The sequence below is a fragment of the Myxine glutinosa genome, chromosome 10, assembly GCF_964187855.1.
Source record: "Myxine glutinosa chromosome 10, kmMyxGlut1.1, whole genome shotgun sequence".
Taxonomy (NCBI): domain Eukaryota; kingdom Metazoa; phylum Chordata; class Myxini; order Myxiniformes; family Myxinidae; genus Myxine; species Myxine glutinosa.
Window position 1 is genome coordinate 125,381,867 of NC_136270.1, and position 17,501 is coordinate 125,399,367.

A 17,501-nucleotide genomic window follows, 5' to 3' on the forward strand; every position below is an offset into this window, starting at 1 on the left:
GGCGGGACTGAGCCAAACAGACAAATGTAGATTCTGCAAGATAGAAACAGAAAGGACGAGTCACCTGCTCTCGGAATGCAAAAAACTATCAGAACAACTTTACACACAACGGCACAACAAAGTATGCAAAGATCACTTCACTCTTCACAGATCACTCATTGGCATATCTGCAAAAAATTAAACATCCAAGTTCCAGAAAACTCATGGGAACACGAACCTCGGGCAATCATTGAAAATGAGGACGTCATGCTCACGTACGACGTGATGATTCCATCGAGTGTGAACATAGAAAACAAAGCATTGTGTCCGGAAATTGTACTCAGGATCAAAAAGGAAAAGACAGCATTGATGATTGAGATATCAGTACCCAGCGACTTTGGCCTCAACAACACAGCAATCAAGGAAATGAGCAAATGACAAATGAAATGACCTCCACCCCCCCAACCTTCTACTTTCCTCTGCCCACCCTCAAACAACCCCTCACTGTGCCTCATCCCTTCACCATCAAACCTTTCATCCTCCTCATCCTTCCCTTTCTTGGAACTCTTCTGCAATCTCTGACACACTATCAACTTGCTCTCCCTACCTCCCCCTCTCATCCTTCATCTTACCCTACTCCTCCCCTCCCCTGTCCTGTACCCGATGCTCCCCCTCTCTCTTCCATAACGGTATAGACCTCAAACATCCGGGGCCTTCGCTCAAACCTGACTGATCTCTCCATACAGGTTGCTTCTGACAATCCAGACTTGATCTGCTTAACAGAGACTTTCCTCCTTCAAGATGTCTCTGATTCCTTAATATCTCTTCCTGGTTACTCCCTCCTCCGGTATGATAGACCTGAGCCTCGGCCTGGTGGTGGGGTGGCTATCTTTATCAAAAACTCTCTTCCTCACTCTCCTTGCACTGCCCTCTCTCCTCCTCACCCCCAGGAGTACCTCTGGCTACGGCTTCCTCTCCGCTCCCACCTTTTGTTCATATGTGTTCTGTACCGTCCCCCAAACAGTGATGACCATCTACATTTCACTGTCTGACAACATGGACCAACTTCTATCCACTCATCCCAACTCTCTCTTCCTCATATGTGGTGACTTCAACTGTCATCATGCCACCTGGTTGGGTGTGGGTTCCTCTCTCACCAGTCATGGCACCTCAGCAAAGGACTTCTGTGACTCACTGGGATTGACACAATCTGTCAATTTCCCGACCCGGATCTCAGCCAATGGAGTATCTTCTCTTCTAGACTTGGTTATGACAAACTTCCCTGCTAATGTCTGCTGCTCTTCTTCTGCTCCAATCAGTTCTTCTGATCATGTGCTTGTCAAAGTGGACATCTCTCTGGCCATTCTCAGAGAGCCTCCTCAGCGTCGACGAGTCTGGCATTTCACTCAGGCCGACTGGCACGGTCTTCAAGCAGCCATCAATCGTCTGGATTGGTCTCCCATCTCCACTGCCTCTGACATCAATTCTTCCTGGGAATTCTTCCAAAGCAAACTCATCTCTCTCATGCACAGATTTATCCCATCTCGCCTTCAGTTGTCTTACCCTTCCTCCCGTCCATGGTACACTGAATCTTGTGGTGAGGCAGTTGCCCTGAAACAACTTGCCTTTGCCTCTTGGAAGGCTAATCCAACTGAAGGCAATCTCAGTTCCTTCCACCAAGCTCGGAACAAGTGTGTGTCTACCCTCAGGAGTGCCAGGAAGCACTATCTCTGCTCACTCAAGAATGAACTCTCAAACCTGTCTCCTTCCTCCAAATCCTGGTGGCGTCTGGTCAAATCCGTTTCTGGTGTTTGTTCCCCCTCCATCCCCTCCCTTACCTCAAATGGCCACACAGTTGACATCGCACGTGACAAAGCCGAATGCCTCAACTCTGTGTTTGCCTCAAAATCCTTAGTCCCAAACCCATCTCTCTCTGTTCCCACCCTTCCCAGTCGAACTCAACTGCTCCTGGACTCTGTGTCCTTCTCTCCTGACAAGGTGGAGGAGTTTTTGTCAAACCTCGACTCTGATTCTGCAACTGGACCAGACGGCATCAGCCCACGGGTCCTAAAATTCTGCTCTGCCGCTCTATCTCACCCTCTCTCTGTTTTTTTCACCCTATCTTTTGCTCAAGGTCATCTGCCAGCATCCTGGAAATCAGCAAACATCACCGCTTTACACAAAAAAGGTGCAAAAACAGATCCTTGCAACTACAGACCAATCAGCCTGCTCCCAATTATCAGCAAAGTCATGGAATCCATCATTGCTTCGGATATGAAATCTTTCCTCTTCTCCAATGGCTTGATCTCTGATCATCAATTTGGTTTCAGACCAGGTCACTCTACTCTGGACATGCTGCTTCTGCTGTCTCAACAATGGATGGAGGTCCTCAATGCCAAACAGGAAATCAAAGCTGTCTCCCTTGACATATCACGTGCCTTCGATACGGTCTGGCACCCAGCTCTGCTCATCAAACTCTCCTCCTATGGTATCCATGGAAATCTCCATGCATGGCTTGCAGACTTCCTCTCTGGTCGTAGTCAACATGTGGCCCTGAATGGATTTCTCTCATCTCCCCTTCCTGTTCAGGCTGGAGTTCCCCAAGGCAGTGTGCTGGGCCCTGTGCTTTTTCTGGTCTTTATCAATGATCTCTTCGACTCTCTGGAAAATCCTCTCTATCTCTTTGCTGATGACTCCACTCTCTGCCGCTCCATTCCTCTTCCCTCAGATCGGCAGTCTGCAGCCTCCTCACTCTCTGAAGACCTGGACAAAATCACAGACTGGTCAAACAAGTGGAACATGTCTTTCAATCCTGACAAATCTCACACTCTTACTATGTCTCTCCGAAAAGATCGACTGGACAACCCTCCCATCTACTTTCTCAACAATCCTCTCCAAGAAGTTCTGTCGCTCAAGCTTTTGGGTCTCACTATCTGCCATGATCTTTCTTGGGAAAACCATATTTCCAAGCTGGCCTCCAAAGCCAGTCGCCGACTGGGCATCGTCCGTCGTGCGAAGTCCTTCCTCGGCACACCTGAGCTCCTCACCACATACAAGGCTTTCATCCGCAGCTCAATGGAATACTGTTCTCCCCTATGGGCTGGTGCTCCTGCCTCACACCTGGCTCGGCTTCACGCTGTTGAATCCAAAGCTTTCAGTATCATTGGAATCTCCCGCGATGAAGCTATCTCTGAGGGCCTTTCACTCACGCACCGCTGGCAGGTAGGTGGTCTTTCTGTCTTCTACCGACTCCTCTCCGGCCTTGCTCCCCCAGCTCTCTCTGTGCTCTGTCCCCCAAATATTCCTACAGGTCGCACAAGATCTGCCAGCCACCCTCTGATGGTTAAACTGCCGAAATCTCGGCTCTCTGCTCACCTTCACTCTTTCATTCCTCTTTTCTCCCGCCTCTGGAACAAACTCCCACACTCCCTTCAATCCCACTCCTCCCTCCAGGTCTTTAAAACAGCTGTTCACCACCATCTCTTATCTTCCCCCATCCAAAACCTTGATGTTTTCTACCCCCACTAATTCACCCCAGATCCACCTTGTTTGAAATTCCAAGTTCTTTCCTGGAAGTCCTGGCAGTGTCCATATGTTTTATACCTCTCCCACCCCCACCCTTCCCATGCCTCCCCCCCAAAGCCCTCTCCCTCCCACAGTTCTCTCGATGTCTCCATGTCTCTCGGTCCCTGCTCTCAAATGTTGTGTTTGTGTCCTTCCCCCTCTCTCCCCATCTTGTCTACCGCTCCCGATGTTATTTGTTTTATGTGTCTGTTTGTCTTTCTGTGTGATTAATGTTCGCTCTTTCACGAGCCTCGATGTTGTATACAAAAAAATAAAAATAAAATAATACCAGGACCTCAAAAATGTGGTCAAGAGATCTTGGAAGCTGAAGAACGTCAACATTGTTTGGAGCACCAGGAATGATAAAGAAGAACCTCACTGAGATTTTAAAAACCATCACCGGGAATATTACCACAAATGAACTACAACTGGAGGCAATCCAGGGTTCGGTGACGATCCTGAAAAGAGACCTTGAAACAAAACTGGGAACAACCTTACCCGCCCACCCCCCCCCCCCCCCATTCCCATCCTGTTTCTCTTCTGCATCACAACCAATCACAGGCTTCCAAATCTTGGGTCAAACCACTTAAGTCAAACTCAGGAGGGTGAAGAAGTAGGGGAAGAATAAAAGAGAAAGAAGAGGTTACAGACCATAACAACAGCCAATCAGAGAGGATCTCAAATATTGGGTCAAACCATGCAAGTCAGACTTGGGAGGAAAGGGGGAGGGGGAGGGGCGGAGAGGAGAGGGAAAGGTAAAGTAGAATAGGAAGAATAAGAGAAGAAGAGGTTACAGACCGTACACTTGTAACAAGTTTGATGAAACTCCTTTCAGCGGTTCAGAGTTGTCTAGGTAAGGATATAATCTACTACGCACACACACACGGACGGACACACACACAACCTGATGGACAATGCGAAGCGTAACATCTCCGGCTGCAAAGGCCTACTAAAAAGCTATTCAAGTCTACTCATCATCAAATACAAAAGGGCAGTTTTCAACATTGTCATAAAGAGGTAGCATTCTACATTTTTAAAACAACGGTGATACGCCAAGGTCTGATGTAATGTGGAACTTTGGGAACTTTAGTCTTTTGTGGTAAACAAATAATATAGTAAAGGGACAATATGGTGCGGAGAAAAAAAGAGGAACAAGGGGCACAGACAAACCACAGTGAGGTGTGTAAAGCTGCATTTGGGAGTATCCTAGGGGTTGGAGGTGGGGGGGAGTGGGGGAGGTGTTTGTTGCAAGAATATCGAAAATATTCCTGGTGGATGCGAAATAAAGCAAGACGATGATACGACCTGAATGACCAGAGAGTAAAATATGATAACATAGACTTAAGGAAGCATCTTCACAGATGAGAGGATCGGGGTTCAAAGGTTTGTGATGGCGTTGAAGAACATTTACATTTTATATTCTGCACGGTGTGGGATATCCACTCGAACATGCTTACAGGAAGCCAGACAACCTCACAGAGATGTGAAGTGCAGTTCCAGGTCGAAATGATTATGTCATGTTGAGGATCCTGTCACAGGGAAACCCACGATTGGGTGTCTCCGATGCCCCGTGTGCCAAACCTTATACAATTACAGTTGTGTAATCAGACAGGGAATGCACAATAACACCACTGGGCCACAAACGATGCTGTTGTAACTTCTGTTTTAAGTATATATATATATGCACGATTTGGTTGTGTCGGCACTGTTCCACACCTACACGCAACCTCAGAGTGGTAATCTTCATCCTGATAAAGCAGTACTTACACGGAAGGAGGAAAGAATGAATGAATGAATGATCGTTTTAAGGCCATTTTCCCCGCTAGAGCGGGGGTTAGCCTTGCGGGCCCCATGACAATCATGGTTCCCTGTTTGAGGGAATGTTTTTATGGCCGGATGCCCTTCCGGGTGCCAACCCTTGGTCGCCTCTTACGATGCGCAGGGATACGGTGTACCTATTCTAAATCGGGGTACACACCGTGATCATTCATCCCAGCAAGCTGGTACTCAATTTGCCGACCTCGGAAGGATGACAGGCTGAGTCAACCCCCCTGGCGTTAATTCAGCGATCGACCGGGATTCGAACCCAGGATCCTAGGATCCCAAGCCGGCACCCTAACCGCTAAGCCAACACCAGGAAGGAGGAAAGGAAGGTGTTTATAGGTCGTGAAATAATATGTATATTTATACCTAAAGTGTGGAGGACACTGTAGCTCATAATTATTAATACTGTATCATAATAAAAAGCACTAGCAGGAACAAAATGGCAATCTCTAATTGGAAAAGCAAATGAAGCAACTGATGCATAATATTACATCAATAATAAGAATGCTTCTGACCGACCAGTCCAACGCTGGTGTTCCTTTTAATGGTTTGGTAATCCGAAAAGAATGTTTTTCGGTTTTTGTCCTGTGGAAATAAGGACGAATCTGGTACGTTAACAATGTAGAACCACTGATGTATTTGTGCTGGGACATTTCCAAGACCAGTATCAAAAGACAGTTCAATTGGAATAATTTTGGATGAAAGATTAAAGGGAATGTCTGACACACAAGCGTGGAACATTGATAAAGATAGTCTGCAATGCCTGATTGGGTCACCTTTAGATACAATTAGGGTTGTGGGACGTTCCTTGCAACAGCAAATGCCAACCCTAATCACCCGTGCCACTACATGTACAACCACCCACAGGCCCCGAGACACATTAAAAATACACCACAAAGTTTCTACAGTGACATCCTTCGTAACATCCCCCCACCAAACAACGGAAACTGCAAAAAACACACCCACATCACCATTAATGCAATAAGCAACCTGGGCCCAAATAGTACAGCGCCTTCAGAAATTATTCACACCCCTTGACTTTTTCATATTTTGTTGTGTTACAGCCTGAATTTAAAATGGATTAAAATGAGATTTTTTTGTCACTAATCCACACATAGTACCCCATAATGTCAAAGTTGAAAAATTATTTTGGATTTGGTAAAATAAAATACATGGTAAAACCTCAAGGGCCTTGAGCGACCTCTAAATATTGATATTTTTCAAAAATATTTTACACAGAGTGTTTTTGTGCCAAATGCAACCTTTTGGCAGGGTCAGACCTTAAACTTTTGCAAAAAAAATCTTTAAACCCCAAATAAGGAATAATGTGCAGAGTGAGAAACTCTCATAAAACTCACTGTTTCCCATAAATGTCACAGTCTGCTGTAAAGTGTCCATCACAAGGCCACGTAGATTGTAAGATATGACAAAATGCACAATTTATGAAGGAAAAGAGCCCACAACGGTTTGCTGAGGCTTTCATTGAGGTTCACAGGGGTCATACCGGTTAGTGAAAATATCATTCCAAATTCACCTTTCCATATAGGTACCGAATGCATACTATTAATAATAATAATAATAATAATAATAATGCATTTATTTTATATAGCGCTTTTCAGGGAGCCCAAAGACGCTTTGACAGAGTGCAAAACATAATGCATAGCAAAACATAAAAACAATTGCAAAAAAAGAAGAATCAATAGGGAAATATTCAAAGCAAAAAATTATTCAGAAATTGTTCAAATGGCAAATCATGTTCAAGCAAATCATGCAGTACCTCCTCCTTTTGTAAATAGGTGTGATAATGTGACCCCTTTATAAGGCATCTAATTATTACATTTACACAAGGTGAGGAAGAAATTGGAAATGCCAATGTTGAATAAAGGAACAAAAGAGAAGAGGATAGGAATGGAGGTATCTCTTTGTTGTGTATGTGAGTATAGGTAGGAAGTAAATTGAGAAAAATAAGAGAATGTAGGATGGTAGGAGAAGGAAATGAGGTGAGCGGAGTTTGGGAGAGAAGAGAAGGCAGATTGGGAAGATGCAGGAGTATGGGGATAGAATAGAAGGGAAGGGAAGGAAGATTGGGAGGATATAGGAGTATGGGGATAGAAGAGAAAGAAGGAGCAGAGAAAGGAAAGAGGGTAAAGAAAAATTCTGCCACGTTGGCATACAAAATAAAGAGATGACAACAAAAGTGAAGGGCAACATGGTAGCAGAATGTCTGACGTCTGAGTGTAGACAGAAGAGATATCACTGAAGGGGTTGGGGGTCAGGGAGTTCCCCATGTAGACACCCCTCAAAATAATTTACTATATGATGATGTCATTGGCATGCAGTTCAGGAAAAATAGAGTTAAACAAGTCAGAAAAAACTTTTTATAAAGAACCATGTGGGGATGGAATCCCCAAAAAACATCCAACCAAGGCAGGAAGGAATGATGAAAAGGAAAGAATGACAAGGAAGGAATGACACCATAATACAACCAACACCACAATCCTTTTAAGGATTGCCATCACGACATCTTTTGACATTTTCCCATCTCAATCCCACTGCAAATAAAATGCACAATTACACCAACCCACACTATAAAAATCTGCAACTACCTCTAACATAGACATCTTCATTCAATTCTTACTATCGCCACCAATGACAAAAATATCAAAAATATGTCATGATGGCAATCCGTAAAAGGAGTGTGGTGTCATTCCTACCTAGTTTGGTTGTTTTTGGAGCATTCCATCCCCACATGCTTTTTCATTTATATAAAATGTTTTTTTTTCTTACAAGTATAGAACTGCCTCACTCATCTAAACCCGTGACAGTTCTCTTTGAAAGAAATACGAATAACACCAGGATGACACCTACCTACGTAGAGAGGGCTCGTGAGGCGCAAGGGAGCACGTGCGTGCGGAGGCGCTCGTCTTGAGGTCTGAGGGAGTTCGTCAACTTGAAGCCAGGCCTCAAGAGGTCCACGCTCAGCTTGGACCCAATGCCATGTGCCATCGTTGATGGGTCTTGGGGTTCGTACGTGAACCTCCAGCTGACGTCCTCCGGCAACGAGTGACAGAACGACATCCAAGGGTGCTGGGGGTCAAAGGTAAGGATTAAGAGTGATTCATAGATTTGCTCAGATAGTTCCTACAAGCAGGTAAGGTGATGTGATGGTGGAGCTGGGAATCATGCATGTATTTTTAGGATTTTTGAAACTAACCTTAAAAGGGTTGCAACTTACAAGGTCAGTCCGATGCGATGGTACAGAGGTAGCACACTTACCTGTATTGGATTCCTGACGGGACGATAAACTGTCAGACAGGTGCTTTGTGGACCGAGTGTTTAATCACGTGTCTCAGATGGACGTCAAACTCGTTGTCCTCTCTAGCAACTTTAGTTGGTGGACGTTAAGGTTCTCATGGCGGTGTCTTTCACGAAGAGTAGGAGAGTTGTTGCCGGAACCGTGAACAAATTAAAATGGATTGTCCAATCACCTTTCCTCAAATGATCGACTTGCACCAACACCCAAGTCACCTTCACTAACACCCATCAATGAAGGCACCTGAAACGATAGACTTGCGCCACAAACTTTCCCGAGCCGACCCCCACAAAGAGGTGGCAGCAATTGGGGCCACAAGACAAGTAGCAGTCATGGTGGATCTTTGGCTAAATGGCGGGTCTAAACTCAGTCAGGTCTTGAGTCTGATATAATTTCTGGTTCGAGGTTAATTTAGCAGCAGTAATGTACTACACTAACGGTCAAAAGTTTTAGAACACCTCAATTTTTCCAGTTTTTATTGAAATCTACGCAGTTTAATGTCCAGTGAATAACCTGAAATGGTACAAAGGTAAGCAGTAAACTGCTCGAGGTAAAAAAAGAAGAGTTTAGGTTAGCAAAAACGGGGAAATAATGTAAATTGCACAGTTATATTGTAAAAAAGGCCTTCTTCAGGGAACAAGTAATGGGTGAACAACTTACACCTGTTCTGCAGCAATGTAAGTAAATTAAGCCTTGAAAGTTGATGCAAACAATTCCTACAGGTGTCCCAACCTCTGCTGATTACTTGATTACAAACCCCCTGTCTGTATAGAAGCAGTGTTGGAACAGACTGTTATTACACCCTCTGAAGCATTATTTGGACAATATTGCACTGCAGGAAGTAGTATATTGGAAACTGGAGGAAACTCTGACAGGAAGAGGTCTGGCAGACCCAAAGCCACAACAGAATCAGAAGACAAGTTTCTGAGAGTCAACAGCTTGCGTGATAGGCGGCTCACAGGACAACAGCTTCAAGCACAGCTTAACACTGGTCGAAGTAAGCAAGTCTCAGTTTCAACTGGGAAGAGAAGACATCGAGCTGCAGGTTTGACAGGTCGAGTAGCAGTAAGAAAGCCATTGCTAAGATGGCAAAATAAGAAAAAGAGGCTTTCCTGGGCCATGAAGCACTGCCAGTGGACTAATGAAGACTGGAAGAAGGTCTTATGGACCGATGAATCAAAATTTGAAATCTTTGGTTCATCACGCAGGGTTTTTGTACGCCGTCGAGTAGGCGAAAGTATGGTTCCTCAGTGTGTGACACCAACTGTCAAACATGGAGGAGGAAGCGTGATGGTCTGGGGCTCTTTTGCTGGATCCAGAGTCGGCGACTTGCACAGAGTAACTGGCACCCTGAACCAAAAGGGCTACCACAGCATTTTGCAGCGCCATGCAATACCCTCTGGTATTCGCCTAGTTGGTCAGGGGTTCATCCTACAGCAAGATAATGACCCTAAACACACCTCCAGGCTATGCCAAAACTACCTTCGAGGAAAAGAACAAGAAGGTAGGCTTCAAATCATGGAATGGCCAGCACAGTCTCCAGATTTAAACCCCATCGAGCTGGTTTGGGATGAACTGGACAGAAGGGTGAAAGCAAAGCAACCTACAAGCGCAACACATTTGTGGGAACTTCTGCAACAGTGTTGGGAAGAACTTCCCGAACAATATTTGATTTCCATTGTAGAAAGAATGTCACGAGTGTGTTCGGCGGTTATATCTGCAACAGGTGGTTACTTTGCTGAGTCAAAAATTTAAATTAAATTTTGTTAAACAAAATGATTCTATGATTTCTTTTTTATCTCCAATTGTTTATTTGTTCTATGCTTAATTTCAAAGTACATTGAGACCCTGATTGAGATTGAAACCCTGGTGTTGGGCTAGCGGCTAGGGTGCCGGCTTAGGATCCTAGGATCCTGGGTTCGAATCCCGGTCGATCGCTGAATTAACGCCAGGGGGGTTGACTCAGCCTGTCATCCTTCCGAGGTCGGCTAATTGAGTACCAGTTCACTGGTAATTCCCCGTTTGTCATTAACGGCGGCAAAAAGGGTTGGCGTCAGGAAGGGCATCCGGCCATAAAACATTGCTTCAAAAAGGGGACCAAAAAACAACAACAACCACGGCTCCCGAAAAAGGCCAACCCCCGCTTTGCGGGGAAAAATGGCCTCTAAAGGTGGTTTTATTGAGACATTAAATTGCGTAAATTTCAATAAAAACTGGAAAAATTAAGGTGTTCTAAAACTTTTGACTGGTAGTGTATATATGAGAGCTGTTGGTCTGTGTGTGTGTGTGTGTGTGTGTGTGTCTGTCGATTTGTCGGTCGCCATTTTTCTCAGAGATGGCTTAATGGATTTTCGTCAAACTTTCAGAGGTTCATCAGTGAGTGACTGGGAGTGTTTTAGCCAAAACAAAACAAAAAAAAAAATTCGCTTGATAGTGCCTAGGCTTTTTAAAATCAATGACAGTTATATACAAGTACACATTCACATAAATAAATGTAAAACAATCACCAGACATTTGAATACAAATAAATCAAACAATTCTGGAAGTGTACAAAGTTGGTAGTACGCTTCTTCTTCTTCCTGATCGGCATCAAACTTAACTCAGAAATGTGCTGAACGCCACATTCACCCATCAGCATATATATGAACCCCCTTCCTCTCCTGTCTCCCCCCTCCCCTTCCCCCGTTTTCCCCTCTCTCGCCCCCTTCCCTCCCTCCCCCTTTCCCCCTCCCCCACTCCCCGCCAACGCCGTGTACTTCTGCTAGTCTGCTATGAAAGAGAGATGTTGATCTGTGCCATTTTTCTCAGAGATGGCTGAACGGATCTTCGTCAAACTTTCAGAGGTTCATCAGTAAGTGCCTGGGGGTGTTTTAGGCATTTAAAAAAAAATAAAAAATAAAAATCGCTTGATCATGCCGAAGCCTTTTTAAATGAATGACAATTATATACAAGTACACATTCACACAAATAAATACAAAACAATCACCAGACATTTGAATAAAAATAAATCAAACAATTCCGGAAGAGTACGAAGTTGGTAGTAAGGCGTCTTCTCCCTGTTCGGCATCACACTTAACTCAGACAACATGATGAACGACACATTCACCAGCATATATTCAACGAAAAGGTGATGAACCCCCTTCTACTCCCCCCACTCCCGTCCTCATCCCTCCCTCTCCTGCCTCCTCCCCCACCCCACCCCACCGCTCTACCCCCGCCCGGCAACGCCGGGTACTCCTGCTAGTACAGCATAAAGAGTCCTAATGTTGCAAGGTAGTTAATCATAGTTGTGACTCAGATTGGGTACAAGACGAATTCATTGAATATCCATTGACAGAAACACCAAGACGACTTCTTGGTGAAACAAGGAGCAGCCACAGCATTGCTTGGCAAGACTACATACACTGTCTGGACACAAACATGGGAATCACTCAACAAAATAAATACATGGTTCAATGAATCTTTGTCTGGGTGACCAAGGTTCCTTTAATCTAATTAAATTTACCAATGTAAGTGTTAATTTCATTTCATTTTCCCTTTTTAAAATCCATGTAATTTTAGTTAATTTCACCAAAATTTAACTTGGTTCCACTAATGTACTGTGGTCCACTTGTAACAAGGAGAGATGAAACAGAACAAAATGACATCATCATTTCAAAATATCATTGCAGAACAATTTGGGAAATTGAAGACAAAGTTTGGAAGAATTTTGGCACAGATTGAACAATTATTACTGAGTAACGGTGTAGTACAGCGTGAGGATACAAACTTTAGGGATTTATTTTGTGTTCTCGATTAATAAAATGTACTGTAAGTGGCTGGATATGACGTCAGAAGTAAGTAATCGGCTTTTTTCTATTACCACAAAGGACACACAAAAAGCAAATTATTTTCAGACTTTATATACATATATATGCCCTGGTGTTGGGCTAGCGGCTAGGGTGCCGGCTTAGGATCCTAGGATCCTGGGTCCCCATTTTTGAAGCAATGTTTTATGGCCGGATGCCCTTCCTGCCGCCAACCCTGGTAATCGCCTTTTGCGACACACAGGGAATTACCAGTGAACTGGTACTCAATTTGCCGACCCCGGAAGGATGACAGGCTGAGTCGACCCCCCTGGCATCAATTCAGTGATTGACCGGGATTTGAACCCAGGATCCTAGGATCCCAAGCCGGCACCCTAACAGCTATTCCTGTCACAGAAAAGAGAAATATAATTGTCAACAGTATTTAAGTATGAAATGGCACCTGTGCCTTCATCTTTGTTTGATGACTTTGGGCAGCTTTGGAAGTAATCGAAGGCACCATTGCTGCATAAGATTGGCATAGTTGATCCCAGCAGCTATCAACCAGAAGTGACGATACATGAAGGAAATGAAATGATATGCAATGTTTCATGGCCAAAATGGGGTATATTGCAGCATTTGTCTGACAACATCATGAGGGCAGTAGAAGATCCATATGTAGAACCAATCATATGTTGTATTTGACCAGTAGAATCACATGTTGACAATCGCCAAAGACAAATGAACACAACAGCCGTACAGGTGGAAAAGTCTTCCCGGACTACTGCCCGACATTGGACATGGAATTACCTCCAAGAGATGCAATCATGAAAAACACGAGTAACAAAAAACAATTGATCACGTTGCGTGACAATGGTAGCTCATCAAAAGTGAAACTTATTGGCCAAAAACCAAATATTTAGACAAAGGACAGCCCAAACATTAAGATGGTGCCACCAACCGAAACAGCAGCAGCACAACAGCACAACATCCAATGCTGTTTGTGGAAGTCTGCCAAGGAGCAAGAACCACCTGACCTTGATATAGTAAAATAAGGATGGTGAATTGTTTATGGCACACAAACACCAATTATGGGTGTATCAGAAATGGCACCGATGGAACTTCTCAAAGTTGTTGCATTTGGATGTGTTTCTGACAAGGGTTGCTCTCGAAATTCTTGCAGCTGTAAAATAAGTGGTGTGTCTGGTACATCATACTGTAAGTGCATGGCACAAGACATGTCAAAATCCCAACACGAGTCGTGACAAACAAGACGACGACGACAGTGATGATGGAAGTGAAGATGGTGGAGATGTTGATGAAATACAACTGGTGTAAATTGAAGATTCAAGTGGACTTATTGAATATAACAATCATTCAGTGGAATGGTAGCTTTATAAACATTTGAATGTACTTATATGCACGAAATAAATAATTAATTTACATATTTTCTTCAAAATGATACAATCAGACCTCCTTGAAAATCAAAATTGTTGTTTCCAATGCATTTGCTATGCCAGAAAACATATAAAAACATCCTTATATCATTCAATTGGCCCAGTATTAACAAAGTTATCGGGAATTTAGGATTTCATTTTGGCGTTGGTGGCCATTTTGTTTTTCTACGTTGAGAAAAAATTGCCCAAAAATAGCAAGGTGGAACCTCATGAAATTTCATCCAACACATACTTATGAACAAACATGAAAACATTTGCTTGTTATACCCCATTTCAACGTTTTGGTTCATTTTGTGGGGGTTTCATAGTTCATTGAAGGGGTTTAGGGGGGAGTTTGGGGGGGGGGGTATGCCCCCCAAAATAGATATTTGCTCTCTTCTTCAGAACCACACACACAATTTCGATGAAACTTGCCCACCACCTTCATCACCCATGATGTACCAATGTTTGTTCATTGCATTAAAAAAAAAACAAAGTCTAAGGTGGTCTGTGGTTTGAATTAAGATTTTATCATTCGGTTTTGATGTTGATGAAGAAACTCAATGCCAAGCATATGAAAAGCAGAGATACCAGTATTAGTGAAGAAGAATTACAATCTTATTAACATCAATAAAGGATTCGATGGAGCATTTAAAGAAAATGATTTCATGAAAACATCTACTTTAATGATGAAGAAGAGGAACATTTTCTCCCCACAGAATTCTGTACAGGTTAATCTCTCCAGAATTCTGTACAGGTTAATCTCTCCAGAATTCTGTACAGGTTAATCTCTCCAGAATTCTGTACAGGTTAATCTCTCCAGAATTCTGTACAGGTCAATTCCTCCAGAATTCTGTACAGGTTAATCTCTCCAGAATTCTGTACAGGTTAATCTCTCCAGAATTCTGTACAGGTTAATTCCTCCAGAATTCTGTACAGGTTAATCTCTCCAGAATTCTGTACAGGTCAATTCCTCCAGAATTCTGTACAGGTTAATCTCTCCAGAATTCTGTACAGGTTAATTCCTCCAGAATTCTGTACAGGTTAATCTCTCCAGAATTCTGTACAGGTTAAATTCCTCCAGAATTCTGTACAGGTTAATTCCTCCAGAATTCTGTACAGGTTAATTCCTCCAGAATTCTGTACAGGTCAATTCCTCCAGAATTCTGTACAGGTTAAATTCCTCCAGAATTCTGTACAGGTTAAACTCCTCCAGAATTCTGTACAGGTTAATTCCTCCAGAATTCTGTACAGGTCAATTCCCTCCAGAATTCTGTACAGGTTAATTCCCTCCAGAATTCTGTACAGGTTAATTCCCTCCAGAATTCTGTACAGGTTAATTCCTCCAGAATTCTGTACAGGTTAATCTCTCCAGAATTCTGTACAGGTTAATTCCTCGAGAATTCTGTACAGGTTAATCTCTCCAGAATTCTGTACAGGTTAAACTCCTCCAGAATTCTGTACAGGTTAATTCCTCCAGAATTCTGTACAGGTTAATCTCTCCAGAATTCTGTACAGGTTAAATTCCTCCAGAATTCTGTACAGGTTAATTCCTCCAGAATTCTGTACAGGTTAAATTCCTCCAGAATTCTGTACAGGTTAATTCCTCCAGAATTCTGTACAGGTTAATTCCTCCAGAATTCTGTGCAGGTTAATTCCTCGAGAATTCTGTACAGGTTAATTCCTCCAGAATTCTGTACAGGTTAATTCCTCCAGAATTCTGTACAGGTTAAATTCCTCCAGAATTCTGTACAGGTTAAATTCCTCCAGAATTCTGTACAGGTTAAATTCCTCCAGAATTCTGTACAGGTTAAATTCCTCCAGAATTCTGTGCAGGTTAATTCCTCCAGAATTCTGTACAGGTTAATTCCCTCCAGAATTCTGTACAGGTCAATTCCCTCCAGAATTCTGTACAGGTTAATTCCCTCCAGAATTCTGTACAGGTCAATTCCCTCCAGAATTCTGTACAGGTTAATTCCCTCCAGAATTCTGTACAGGTCAATTCCCTCCAGAATTCTGTACAGGTTAATTCCCTCCAGAATTCTGTACAGGTCAATTCCCTCCAGAATTCTGTACAGGTTAATTCCCTCCAGAATTCTGTACAGGTCAATTCCCTCCAGAATTCTGTACAGGTTAATTCCCTCCAGAATTCTGTACAGGTTAATTCCTCCAGAATTCTGTACAGGTTAGTTCCTCCAGAATTACAGATACGTTACTTGTCACATAATCAGTGTACCTAATTTGGTCTTGTAATACCCCTACACATCGGGAACAGCGTGTTATGTTTGGTCATTATGTGCGTTTATTTGATTTGATGATGTGTTGGTGTGGATGCTTTGCGTTGCCGTAAGTGAGTGGGTTGGAAGAGGGTGTTGAGCGGTTTAACCAAACCCTTAAAGGGCAACCCAAATGCTCACACCACCTCAGTGCTACCCTATGCCTTGATAAAATAGATATAATGTGTCTTTTTCCGATTTGCGATTTATAAAGTGGGTAATTTAGCAATTATAAGTCGAAATCTTCTTCTTCTTCTTCACGATTATCCTGATGTCACGCCATGAAGCTGAGCGCCACTTCCGCATTGTTTACCGGTTACATCAATGAACGATTTAACTCAAACGATGAATAATGTTCGAATTTCTACAAATATGCCGGGTCGATGCATCCTTGGTGGTTGTAGTAATACAAACCGAAAAGGTTTCATGCTGCACCAATGACCGAAATATCTGGGGGTTGATAGAAATTGGACGAGGTTTGCCGACTGAAGGTGGCACAGGTATGTGGAATTTATTGGTTCACGGTTTGGCATTCGCCCATTTTTGTCCACGTCATTCACCAACCGGCTGTCAATGCCTGACGTTTGAGTGAAGGTGGCACAGGAATGCGTAATTTATTGGTTCATCATTTATTTAGCATTCACTATTTCCGCATTGTTTGTTTACTTTTGGCCTCCCACCTGTGCCGTGCTTTGCACGGGCACCTGGCTAGTGTATTATTACTTGCAAAATCGAAGATTTTTCAAGTATATTGCTCGGTTGCGTTTGTTATTCTGTCTGTTTGTTTGTCACCGGTTTACAGGTCAAAATTCTATACCGATCGTCACGAAACTTCACCAAGTTGTATAGGTCGTCACAATTGAGAAGCATATTGATTTAGAGGTCAAAGGTCAAAGGTCACCTGCAGGTCGAATTTCTAAAAGCCATTTTAAATCCGATTGACTTGAAAATTTAACAGCATTTGTATATTGTCACTAAATTGGAAAACCAACTATTTCTGAGGTCAAAAGGTCAAAGGTCAACTCAAGGTCAAACTTCCAAATTCATAAATTTTGATCTGACAAATCGTTAATTTTCATCCAATTGACTTGAAAATTGAACAGCATTTGCATAGTGCCTCACTGAATTGGGAAACGAACTTTTTTAGGTCAAAAGGTCAAAGGTCAAACTTCCAAAATCATCAATTTCTATCTGAAAAACCATCAATTTTCATCCAATTGACTTGAAAATAGAACAGCATTTGCATATCGTCACTAAATATGGGAACCAACTATTTTTGAGGTCAAAAGGTCAAAGTTCAACTTAAAGTCAAACTTCCAAAATC

The 17,501-nt window shown here is 43.0% G+C and overlaps 1 protein-coding gene across 1 annotated transcript in view; it reads right to left on the bottom strand.

The window, feature by feature from the left end:
• The window catches only part of LOC137433375 (contactin-associated protein-like 5), a 229,552-nt gene that overhangs the window by 159,130 nt on the left and 52,921 nt on the right, over positions 1-17,501 (bottom strand). The window contains exon 4 of the mRNA XM_078785231.1: positions 8,236-8,454. Coding sequence (XP_078641357.1) covers positions 8,236-8,454 — 219 coding nt within the window. The remainder of the gene's footprint in view (positions 1-8,235; positions 8,455-17,501) is intronic.